General features: G+C 37.6%; 1 protein-coding gene across 5 annotated transcripts; it reads right to left on the reverse strand.

Annotated features, from left to right (window-relative positions):
- Window positions 1-4092: 4092 nt before the first annotated feature.
- Window positions 4093-10989, reverse strand: LOC107805288 (uncharacterized). 5 transcript variants are annotated; one of them, XR_012702210.1, is made up of 11 exons: window positions 10742-10898; window positions 10289-10535; window positions 9870-10042; window positions 9451-9609; window positions 8970-9119; window positions 8143-8286; window positions 6951-7107; window positions 6477-6649; window positions 6286-6368; window positions 4612-4714; window positions 4093-4501 (listed from the first exon to the last, which is right to left on the reverse strand). XR_012702210.1 is itself a non-coding variant. In XM_016629292.2 (11 exons), exons 2-11 carry the CDS (start codon window positions 10500-10502, stop codon window positions 4412-4414), a joined length of 1419 nt encoding a protein of 472 aa, XP_016484778.1. In that variant the 5' UTR covers window positions 10503-10535; window positions 10742-10989; the 3' UTR covers window positions 4093-4411. The 5 variants fall into 5 exon arrangements, 3 of the variants coding, with proteins under 3 accessions (XP_016484778.1, XP_016484776.1, XP_016484777.1); XR_012702209.1 differs by having other exon boundaries at window positions 10289-10541; window positions 10742-10880; XM_016629292.2 differs by having other exon boundaries at window positions 6286-6341; window positions 10742-10989.
- Window positions 10990-12203: the final 1214 nt, after the last annotated feature.

The following is a 12203-nucleotide window of genomic DNA, read 5'->3' on the forward strand; positions in this document are numbered from 1 at the left end:
GTGAGCACTGCGTTCTAGGGAAGCAGAAGAAGGTCAGCTTCAGCACTGGCAAACACAAGACAAGAGGAGTGCTAGACTACATCCATTTAGATTTATGGGGTCCTTCTAAACTTCCATCGAAGGGCGGAAAGAGGTATCTTCTCATTTTTATTGATGATTTCTCACGAAAGGTTTGGGTGTATTTTTTGAAGGCAAAAAGTGATGCTTTTGAAGCATTTAAAGAGTGGAAGATTTTGGTTGAAAATCAAATGGAGCGGAAAATCAAGTATCTTCGCACAGACAATGGCTTGGAGTTTTGCAATGAAGAGTTTAATGAATTCTGCAAGGTTCATGGATCTCAAGACATAGGACTGTCAGGCATACCCCACATCAGAATGGAGTTGCCGAGAGAATGAACAAAACTCTTCTTGAAAAGGCTCGTTGTATGCTCCTACAAGCCAAAATGTCCAAAGTATTTTGGGCTGAAGCAGTTCACACTGCTGCTCATATTGTCAATCGATCTCCAGCATCGGCAATTGACTTTAAGACTCCGAATGAAGTATGGTCAGGTGAACCCTCTAACTATTCATACTTACGAGTATTTGGGTGTCCAGCTTATTATCACGTTAATGAAGGAAAGCTTGAACCAAGGGCTAAGAAGGCCATATTCGTAGGGTATGTGGATGGAGTAAAAGGGTACAAACTTTGGTGTTTGTCTTTACTCAAATTTATAGTTAGTAGAGATGTCACCTTCGATGAATCCTCTATACTTGATCCCCGTAAAGTTTCCGTGGAGTTTTCAGGAAACAAGAACAACGAGCAGGTGGAGCTTCCGGTGGAGCTTGCCAAGGAAAAGGATCAAGAGACTCAGGTTAAAGATGAGTCAGAAGATGTAGGCGTTGAAGAACTTGCTGTCAATGAACCATACACAATTGCGAAGGGGAGGGAGAAGAGGCAGACACGAGAACCGGAACGCCTTATAAATCAAGCAAACTTGATTGCATATGCGTTCGTAGCTGCACAAGAAGAGATTAAAGATCTGGAGCCCTCCTCGTATATTGAAGCAACTTCTTGCAAGGATGCCGCACAATGGCGGTTAGCCATGACTGAAGAGATGGAGTCTCTTCACAAGAATCAGACATGGGTCTTAGTGAAAAGACAAAAGGGGAAGAGGACAGTTGGATGCAAGTGGGTCTACCGAAAGAAAGAGGGAATTCCTGAAGTGGAAGATGCTAGGTTCAAGGCGAGATTGGTTGCAAAAGGTTTCAGCCAAAAGGAGGGAATTGACTACAATGAGATTTTCTCTCCGGTCGTGAAGCATAGCTCAATTCACGTGCTACTAGCATTGGTTGCACAATTTGACTTGGAGCTTCAACAGCTTGATGTCAAAACTGCTTTCTTACACGGTGATCTAGAAGAGACAATCTATATGGATCAACCTGAAGGTTTCCTAGCTGAGGGAAAAGAAGATCACGTATGCCAACTAAAGAAGTCTTTGTATGGTTTGAAGCAATCCCCTAGACAGTGGTACAAGAGGTTTGATGCATTCATGACTACACATGAATTCTCAAGGAGTGCATTTGATAGTTGTGTGTATCACAAGAAGATGTCTGGTAACTCAATGATTTATTTACTGTTGTATGTTGATGATATGCTTATTGCTGCTAACAACATTACAGAGATAAATGCTTTGAAGAAACTATTGAGTAAGGAATTTGACATGAAGGATTTAGGAGCTGCAAAGAAAATCCTTGGTATGGAGATTTCAAGAGAAGACGATGTTGTACATCTTTCTCAGAAGAGGTATATTGAAAGGGTTCTCGAGAGATTCAATATGCAAACGTGCAAGCCTGTAAGTACACCATTAGCTCCTCATTTTAAACTTTCAGAGTCACAAATGCCTCAGTCCGAGGATGAGGTGGAGCATATGTCAAAGATTCCTTATGCCAGTGCAGTTGGTAGTATTATGTATGCTATGGTATGCACACGTCCAGATATTGCTCAATCTGTAAGTGTGGTAAGTAGATACATGTCCAACCCAGGAAAGAGGCATTGGGAAGCTGTCAAGTGGATATTGAGATATCTCAAAGGAGCTTCTGGTGTTGGTCTTACCTTTCGAAAAAGTGGTACAGGTATTTCAATTCTCGGTTATGTGGATTCTGACTATGCAGGAGATCTTGACAGAAGAAGGTCCACAACTGGATACATCTTTACCCTCGTTGGCAGTGCCGTCAGTTGGAAGTCGACTTTGCAGTCGATTGTCGCTTTGTCTACGACAGAAGCAGAATACATGGCAACAGCGGAGGCGGTAAAGGAAGCTATCTGGTTGAAAAGTTTAGTAGCGGAATTGAGTTTGGTTCAGCTGGAATCAACTCTTAGATGTGATAGTCAGAGTGCTATTCATCTAATGAAAAATCAGAGATTTCATGAGCGCACTAAACACATTGATGTCAGATTTCATTTTATTCGAGATGTTATTGATGAGGGAACTATCAAGGTCGTGAAGGTTATCACAGACGATAATGCTGCAGACATGTTGACCAAGATAGTCCCGCTCGCTAAGTTTGCACACTGCAAGGACTTGGCGGGGGTGTGCATCAACTGATGCAACTCCGAAGAGAACAGTTGCTAGGTGGAGGTGGTATGTTCAACAATGGTTTGATTCTTCTTGTTTCTTCCAACGGGGTTGCCCAGTAAGCTTAGAAGTTTTGGCCAGAGTTGTTCACACGCTCGAAACGCAAACCAAGGTGGAGATTGAAAATGTTGGTTTATGTTTAGTTAACAATGGCATGCTGAAAATGTTGGTTTATGTTTAGTCAACAATGACATGCCAATTGGAAGAGTTGGTGGAAAGAGTTGGTGTGGATGCTAGGAGGAAGCTTCCTCCTTTGATGTCACCAATGACATCAAGAGGAGGTCTTTACCTCTATAAATAGATGCACTCCTTCACTTGTAGAAATCATCCCAAAATAATACAATACATTGTAGTGAGTAGAGAGTTAAGAGAGAAATTCTCTTAAGTGTAATTGGGAAATCTCCCCTTCCTTTGTTAATATTAAAAGGGCAATTGTTCTCTGGTGGACGTAGGATTATTTTGATCCGAACCACGTTAAATCTTGTGTTCTTTCTTTTACGTTTCCGCTAACAGCAAGTATGAGGGGCCATTTAAGATCGTTTCTAAGGTAGACAAGATCTCATACAAGCTTGACATGCCATCGTATCTTAAGATCTACCCTGTCTTCCATGCTAGCATGTTTAAGCCATATCATGAAGATAAAGATGATCCAAGTAGGGGCCAATCAAGTCGAGCACCTATCACTATCACCGCCTCGTATAATCGGAAGATTGAGGCTATTATGGATTACAAGGCCAGGCGAAAACAAGGGCAAAAAGCCACCGCTATGTTCCTCGTCCATTGGAAGAGGCAATCACCGGAAGAGGCCACATAGAAACGATATGAAGACTTATGACAATTCAAAGATAAGATCCAAGAGTTTATGTAGCAGCATTGCGCCGCGGTCGTCGCAATATTAGGTGGGGGACAGTGTGATGACCCGCCACATCATCATGCCACATAGGTGCCATTTGACATATATTAATGCCATGTGGAAGCTTACATAAGAAGAATGCTAGCATTTGTGAGAAGATTCTAGAGAAGTATCGACATTTCCTTAGGAAGAACCTAGATCCTTATGGATTTGCTAGGAAAGTCCTTGAAATCTTCTAGACTTGTAGAGAATTCTAGATAAAGCTCTCATCTTATAAATATTAAGGACTTGTGTAATAATTAATATTTACACACTAGCCCCTAGGAGACTAGTATATAAAGGGGACCATTCGTTTGTAATTCACCAAACAAACAATTCAAGTTCTCTCTAATACAAAACTTCCTTTAACAATTCTCTTGTGTTCTTTCTACCATTCTCTTAGCGATCTTGAGTGTAGTAAAACTGACTTGGCATAGCAAGCACGTGAGCAAGCTGTGCAAGATCGTGAGCGAGTTATCAAGTGCCACACGTGTACTTAGTTAATTACTAAGGACGTGACATTAGTCTAACTAAAAGAAAGACATTTAGTTTAACTCAATCACGAGAGGAGGATTGCCCAATATGATATAAGAAAACCATACAACAAATTCCTCAACCAATGTGACACTTAACGTTATTAATTATTGCCATAACTATTAAGGGAGCCGGAGCTAAATTGTTAATAACCACAACCATATTTTCTGTTCGAACCTTGTATTCGTATTTATCTACCCACAGACACAACTGCAGCACTAACAAGCAGTAAAGTGACCTTGGAATCAGCTAGAAGTTGCAGAACACAATTACAAAGCAATTCTTATTTATACAACAACTTTACACAGGAAGTCGCAACAGAAATAGATACTGACATTTATCTTGAGGGCAGTTCATCCAAGATGAGGCGATTACAGAAAATTCATTCTGCTTGGAACCTGGATGCCTGCTCTCTTTAAAAGTTCTGCAGAGGCATGCTTGGCCATCGATAGAACTTTTTCCTGTGCATAAAAAATACCTATGTCAAACTTATTGACACAGAATGATAACTAACCTAACAAAGTAAATGAAAGAGTATGATTAAGCATCTAAAAGGGGTTGTTATCAATACCTCGTCTATGGTTATAATTTTCTTATCTTTCATAATCCAACAGCCGTTGCACATAACAGAGACGATATTCTCAGTTCTCATGCAATAAACAAGGCTGGAAATGCTGCAAAGTCATCAAAAGAAACTAGTGTAACATTCTGGTGATCACTAAAAAGGATGATATGATCAAACAGGAATAATTGAAACTACACTATGTTAAATGAAACCAAGAATAGAGAACAAGCATACAGACTGCATAGTAATTTTCAAGGTAATATTATCCACTGATTGCTGACAGCTTAGTTTAGTATGATAGAGTTAAAAATAGTCAATATATGTAGTTCAACCATATTCCAGTTATTGCTAGCAGAGCTACAAGTAAACTAGAAAGCAAAAATAAGAAAATAGAAATAAAGATGTTATTATTAGACGAGGGAAGTAATGAAACCCTCAAAAGAAGAAGTTGAGGAAAAGATAAAATTATCACACAGGTGATGTTATGAACCCTCAAAAGAAAGTGAAAACGTAACATTTTTAATATAGCCAAACCTTCATTTCAAAGGTAACAGTTCAAGAAACCTCGATTTCACATACCGAAGGAAGTTATGTAACCCCTCCCCCACTTTCCCCAACAAGAAAAATAGAAAACGGAAAAAGGAAGTGGAAGAAAAAACCTATAAAAATAGTGAATCCTGGATTCCAAAGCAATAGTTCAAGAAACCTCAAGTTCACCCAATTGCAGTACAATTCCATCCGATTGTAAATACAGAAGGGATAAATGGTTTTGAAATGACAGTCAATGAAGTGACACCCAAAAGAAAATCAAATTACTACATAAACCACATATCACACACTGGAGAGTTCTTGTTGCTCTCATATTTATGAGCCGACAATGAGAAAACAATTCCAGGATTTTCATACTAAGCCAGTTCTTTTCCAAGCACAATTGTTCTTGTATCAGTTTCATTTAATTTAAAATACCACAAGGGAACCTAGTCAGAGTTGCAGGTAAAAGTTCTAAGGGGTTTGATTCTCCAATAGTGAAGAAAGGAAAAGTAAAAAAGACCAAAAAACGAAGGGGTTTTATTAAAATACAGTAGCTAACTATGATTAGGATTTGAATGCAACATCATGTTTAATTGATCCTTATGAATATGGACAAATTCTCATAATGGTTGAGAGGGAAGCGTTTGAAGAGAAGTCATCTAGACAGAAAGTATAACAGGGAAAAAGGACCACTGACAGCTAGATTAGAAAGAGAGAGAGAGAGAGAGAGAGAGAGAGAGAGAGAGAGAGAGAGAGAGAGAGAGAGAGAGAGAGAATCAGAGCTTTCTAAAACTGACCTGAAGGGCTATTGATGTATAGGCTTGGATGAAAAATACATAGGAAGATGAAACTTTATGCACTGGCTAAGCTAGCTTAGTGGCGCAACTTTACGTGAAAAGAGGCCTGTACTTAAAGAGCACTTGTGCTAGAGGACCTAAAAAATTAATACGAGTGGCAACTGAGGAACTGTGTCAATCAGATCAAAGATGGTCAACTTGTTAAGGAGGATAATGGAGTGATCTAAATAGTCTGATATTGATGCAACTTTCCACCAGAATGCATATCACAAAATAGAAGTAAAAATGGATGAATCACAGGAAATAATGTCTCTCCACATTGTGCTTATTCTCCATTAAAATGATCTCATACCTGTCATGAATTGGCATCATGGACCAGGAAGAAGGATTGACCACAACGATATCAGCCTGCAAAGTAGCTCACTATAAGTAAACCTGTACGAAGAGATCCAACAGAAGCAAAATCTCGTCATGCTTCCAGAACCAGGAGCAAAAGAAAATATAGCAAATAAATAACACCGAGGCGGAAGCAAGGTGTCCAACCTTCTTCCCAACCTCAAGGGAACCTATTTCCTTGTCCCAAAGTATAGACTTGGCACCATTTATTGTGGCCATTCTGAGGATTGTTTCGGCAGGCAAAGCTGTAGGATCAGTGGTTCCCTTGGAAAATACTTCACGACCTTTGCTTACCAAAGAAGCCAGGTACATCTCATCAACTGCACAAAAATAACAATGGAGCATCTCAACAAATGTAGTAGCTCAAGAGATGGATAACAGTGAGCATGTGAATTCTGCTAAAGAGACGCAAGATAAATGAGAATATCAGGAAGCTGCTAAACTCATTAATAGAAGGATGTGCTGAGAAAAGTCATAAATGGTTGATATTTCTATACATTACAAAGCAAATGAAAATCAAAAACTGAAAGGTGGCATTAACACAGTACCATAGGGAGTATAGATAACTACAATAAAGAAGTGAAGAATAGAAACATATTAAGAGTTGCACCACATTAGTACCAATGCTCATTCTATTGTTTGATGGTGCACCATCTGTACCCAAGGATACACAAACACCAGCACTGAGCATTTCCCTGATGGGGGCAAATCCAAGCATTCTCATTGCAGCAGCAGGACAATGTGATACTTTCACTCCAGCCTTTGAGAGACAATCAACCTGACAGAACAGCAGCGGACATACAGAAATTTGAAAAAATGGCTTATTATAGTAGCAATCCAATATAATTATTTGAAAGAAAATCAGCAGTAAACATTTTTGAAGAAAAAAAATCAGCAAAAAAAAAAAATGCAGCTCAAACATACAAAAGTCAGATAAAAGTTATTTCCCGTGACAGTTGGATACAGGCTAAGTAAAAAATTTCTAAGTTTTCTTGAGCTCTAATAGAGTTCGGCTAAGCAATCTTTAATGAGTGTATAATCATTCACAAAAAAGGGCTCTGAGAATTTGCTTTTGTTACTCTAAAATTAAGTGTTTCATCAATCATTTTCTTTGTTAGATCTCTCATATAGTAATGAGGCATGCTCGCAAAGTAGAGAATTCACTCTCCTTCTTTACATTGAACCAAGACGGAAGCCAAATCTGAATTGGCGTAATTTAAGTACTTCTCTTGCGCAGGAAATGAACCAAATAAGGCTTATTAAGTCAGCTTACAGCAGCCATAATTGAGGAACTTCAGTCAAAGAGTTGGCAGGAAAAATGTAGAGATCATGGGTGGTTGAATCAGGACCATTGTCAGGGATGACGGTGGCAGTTTTGATGAGGTCAGGAATCGGGTACATCAGTTTAGTAGCACTAGCAGAAATGAAATGCAGGCGGGATGTGTTGATGGCAAAGTCGTCTAGTGATACAGTCTTTGAAACTAAACTTAAAATTTTTTCTATTTCACCAGATTTTTTCAAAGGCAGCTAACCATTGTTTATGCTACTGCAACTTCATATGGCTCAATACAACCATATCAATTATGAGCGTGTGTTCCTGGCGTTTTTACTTTTAATGTTAGTCCATCATATAAGCTGGTATACATGGCAGGTGGTCGTTTCGGCCCCCTCAATCTGTTCTCTCTTTCATTCCTTTTTTTTTCCTCTCGCTTTTCACCAGACATGTTACCAATAAACAAACTTGAAAAAGATACACAAATTAAGCAGGCCAACTAGTACAGACAGATATCTCAGAAGAAGAGAAGAAGCTTACCTCTTCCTCGTTGACCCAAACAGTATGTGCTGCCAGCAAATTGTTCTGCAGGAACTTGATTTTCTCGAGATATGTAACAGTTCCATGATCAACTCCTCGAGTTTCAACAATCAATTGGTTTTCGAGGGGAATCTCTGCAATATGCTGAATAGTTGAGAAATTAAGGCTCCAGTGGTGTTGATAAATCCTTTTAAGACTTTATTCCCCTTGCACACAACATTCTTTTTCTTTTTCCCCTTTTAAGGGCAGTGGAATCTCAGGGGTGAGGGGTTGAGGTTGGCTTTGGACAAATGGCTATCATTCAACTGTAATGGAATGCGCCCTCTTATAAAGTCTGCAATGTAATACCTAGTTTCTTATATATATATATATATATGACCCCAATAAAAAAAGGAATTCGTCCTCTTTGATACAAGAAATAACATATTAATTTGGATTTCCAGAATACCAAAGGATAGTAAATGAAAAAGAATAAGGCCATTAATAACGACCATTACCATAGCAGAAGGACTAGCTAAACTCTCAAGCTAAAAATTATTATATCTATTTTTGGGAACTCCTTAATATCATTAGTAGCAGAGAAGAACATACAGGATCAGTAAAGCTGAACACGTTTGTCCAGTATACTAGTTTTCATTTTTTTAATCTCTCATATTATGATGTGGTCAAATGCATCAACATAATTAAGTCTGATTGTGACTAAAGATTCCAATTTCTCTTTATTTCATCAATTGCTACCTTGTATAAATAGAAAGCTTATTCTACATCGTAGTTGTGTGTGTGTGTGTGTGTGAGAGAGAGAGAGAGAGAGAGACAGAGAGAGAGACCATGTGAATCCCCGTTTCTAGTTTTTTTGCTGTGTCTCTTGTCTCAGCAAGTAACCGATCGGTTGAATTCATAATTTGTCTTATCCCAAGCCATACTTTGATACGCCCATCTGCTGTATTGTGGTGTTTCATAAACAGATCCTCCTGCAACTGCACACTTGAAATAACATTACATTCACATCTCTAGGCTACAACTTGTAGGTACACGGTTAATTTTCAAATTAGCACCTTTGAAATAAATTCCAAGCAAAATGATTTCAATACAAGAATCAAGAAAGGAATAAATTCCAGGAATGTTGGAAGGCAACATAACCTGTTAATTAAATGCTTGAAGATCTGACCAAACACACTTCAAAAGTGAAACTTCAAATTTGGGTAAAGACCAAACATGAGAGATTGTGCAGTAAAAGTTATGAAAACTATACAATATCTTCAACTGAAATTCAACACAAGGCTGGTTTATTTAGAACTTTTAGCCAACCTTAATACACTCCTCAGTAGTCCTAGCGGCCCATGAAGCTGGCAAACCTTCACCCCAATCCATAATAGACTCGGTCAAACAAGCACGCAAGCCTAATACTTCAACTGCACTTGCCATTCCAGACAAATGCTGCCCTCCTGCTTCTGCAAAGCATGTCACCTGTTTCCAATAACAACCAAATATGCTTATAATCCTGAAACAAACATAAACTATTCGGATTTAAGTTATTTGCACTAACAGTGAAAACTTTTTTACACTCTCATTGTAATTTTAATCTGTTATAACATGTAACTTGCCAATTTTTGTAGGTAACAGTTAAATGCTTATCATTGGGAATTACCTGCTAAGTGACCCAATTTAGTAAATATTTATATGCAATGTGTATATAGTTTAGCCTATATGATTTCAATAGCACTTACACCAGAGTGAATAAGTTCGATTCCGCAGAGTAAAGTGGAAATGAAGGAATCTTGTTCAGTCATGTTGGACTCATAAGGCCAAATGCGTTTATGTAACCATGTCAACAAATCCACATCATCAGCTATTCCTCTCCCTAATTGCTGAGACGTATGAACATGAGTGTTTATGAACCCTGTCCAACATTTTCGTAAGTACCAAGCGCTATAATACAGTAAACTAAGATATTCATATCACTTTCCATAATTTAAATAAAGGTTATGTCCAGCTTAATCGTAGGCCAATAGACCCACCGAGGATTATAATGGAGCAAAGTATCTAATTTTGTACTCATTTTTAACTTCATTTTGCAATTGTTAAAATAATATATGCTCCTAGAGAGTATGGCAAATCACAATTTCCTATATACTCCACTATATACCTGGGAGGAGAATTTGTCCGCTGAGGTCGAGTATTTGAGGAGAGAGAGAAGAAAATTGGGGGAGAATTTCGGCGGATTTGCCGACGGCTATGATTGAGTTGTTTTGTATAGCAATTGCGCCATCTTGGTAAACGCGGCTCTGAGAATCCATGGTCACGATCATAGCATTGTGGAGTAGGAGAATTGAGCTCTTATTCTCGTTTCTTGGTTCCATCACTTGCTCCAATTCTAAACGTTCAACTTCAGACTGCAACTGATAAATAACAGTTACCAAATTCCTCCACAATTGTTCTTTAAATGATAAATTCCCCTCGGATTTGGAACTACCACATGTTTAACTCCAAGTAACTTATCAAAGTATTCACCCTCTTACAACTATTATTAAAGATTGCAAATATCTATTGAAAATGTTAAAAAAATTTAGCAAATGAAGAACAACAACAACAACCTTACCACGTGTGTATGATTATCATCAGAGCAACCCAAATGAAGAACATAAATATGATTATCTTTTTTTAATCTGGGAAGATACACTCAAGGATATAAAGTTTTTATTCCTGACGAACATAACCAAATAAGCTTAACACCAAGTAAAAGTAATTTTACGATTGAAGTTTTAGGGGAGGGGAGCGCTTTAAATTAGTTGTACTCTAAGGTCACCATGTAAAAATGAGACTCCTCTAGGGGTGAAGAACTTGAAAAATAAGAAATCATGTGAGACACTTGTCTACTTATGCTTTTAAGTGTTTGGACATATGTGCGCTAGATGCGCCCACCGCACGGGCTCCTCCAATCTATATATCTATATAAAAGAGGGCCACAGTTGATCTGGCACCTACCAAGAAATTCAATTTTCTTTTTTTTTCTTTTTTTTTTTAATTTTTTGCCTTTTACCCTATTTTTCCTATTTATATACTACTATTTTAGAAAATCTAAAAGTCACTTGTTTAAGAAAATCAAAAGTCACTTCCCACATCAATAATTGTGGTACATTTAAAATTGCTATTACGAAAACAGTTACGGTGAACATAAAATTCCAAACGCACGTAACTGGTCCATAGGAAAGTAATCACTTTCTCCAATTTTCTTTTTAGAAAAAAAACAGCCGATCTATGGTGAGTCTCAAGTCTCAACTATTTCCACCTCTTTCTTCGTGTTATTTTCCTCGTGTATCCAATCTTATTTGGTTTAGTTATTATTAGTGTTCGTCTCCTATTTCATTCATATTTTTCTCATCTTGATGAGTTCTCTATTGTCCATTGATCCGCCCCCTTCCCAAAAAGGTTAATTTTTCTCTTCTTGTCCTTTTACTGCTTATAGGTTAATGTAGCATTGATTTCATGTGTATTTTTAGTTTTTCATTTCACTTGCTGGAACTCCTTTTATCTCATTGTCCCCTTGATCCATTATCAGTTTGTAATTAGCAACTCACTTTTTTCATTGAAACATTCTCATGCTTACTCTTATCTATGCTTAATACATTTCTTTGTAAGATGAGGCAGATAACTGCAATAGATTAAGGAAAAGTGTAAGGATGTGTTAATGGAATAGAGAATATGGTGATTTTGGAGGTACCGGAGGATATAATATTCTTAAAAGTTGAGGAATGCAAGATGAATCTTATTTGAGGTTATTAGGGTTTATTTCAGTTGTTTGTCAAATTTTCTTAATTTTTGTGAGAAAATATAAGGAGCTTTCCTTCAATACTTCCTTTTTCCCCTTTTGTTTTTTGGTTATTTTCTTCTTCTTCTTGAAATACAAAAGCTACATATGGTGTAATTCGGAAGGTATTATATTTGATAATAAAAGAATGTGTTTATCTATTTATAAAAATTGGTTCATACTCCTATTAAATAAAAAAGAATTGGTTTAATTCATATTATGCTCGGTGAAGTTTATATTTTTTGCAAAAAAA

The sequence above is a fragment of the Nicotiana tabacum genome, chromosome 18, assembly GCF_000715075.1.
Source record: "Nicotiana tabacum cultivar K326 chromosome 18, ASM71507v2, whole genome shotgun sequence".
Taxonomy (NCBI): Eukaryota; Viridiplantae; Streptophyta; class Magnoliopsida; order Solanales; family Solanaceae; genus Nicotiana; species Nicotiana tabacum.

Excerpts from the sequence above, each read along its gene's own strand:
- LOC107805288 (XM_016629292.2), bottom strand. The coding sequence starts at position 10,502 with ATGGAACCAAGAAACGAGAATAAGAGCTCAATTCTCCTACTCCACAAT. Across the intron at positions 10,043-10,288 it reads CGGACAAATTCTCCTCCCAG|GGTTCATAAACACTCATGTT; the intron begins GTATATAGTGGA and ends AATGTTGGACAG. Across the intron at positions 9,610-9,869 it reads TCGAACTTATTCACTCTGGT|GTGACATGCTTTGCAGAAGC; the intron begins GTAAGTGCTATT and ends TATTGGAAACAG.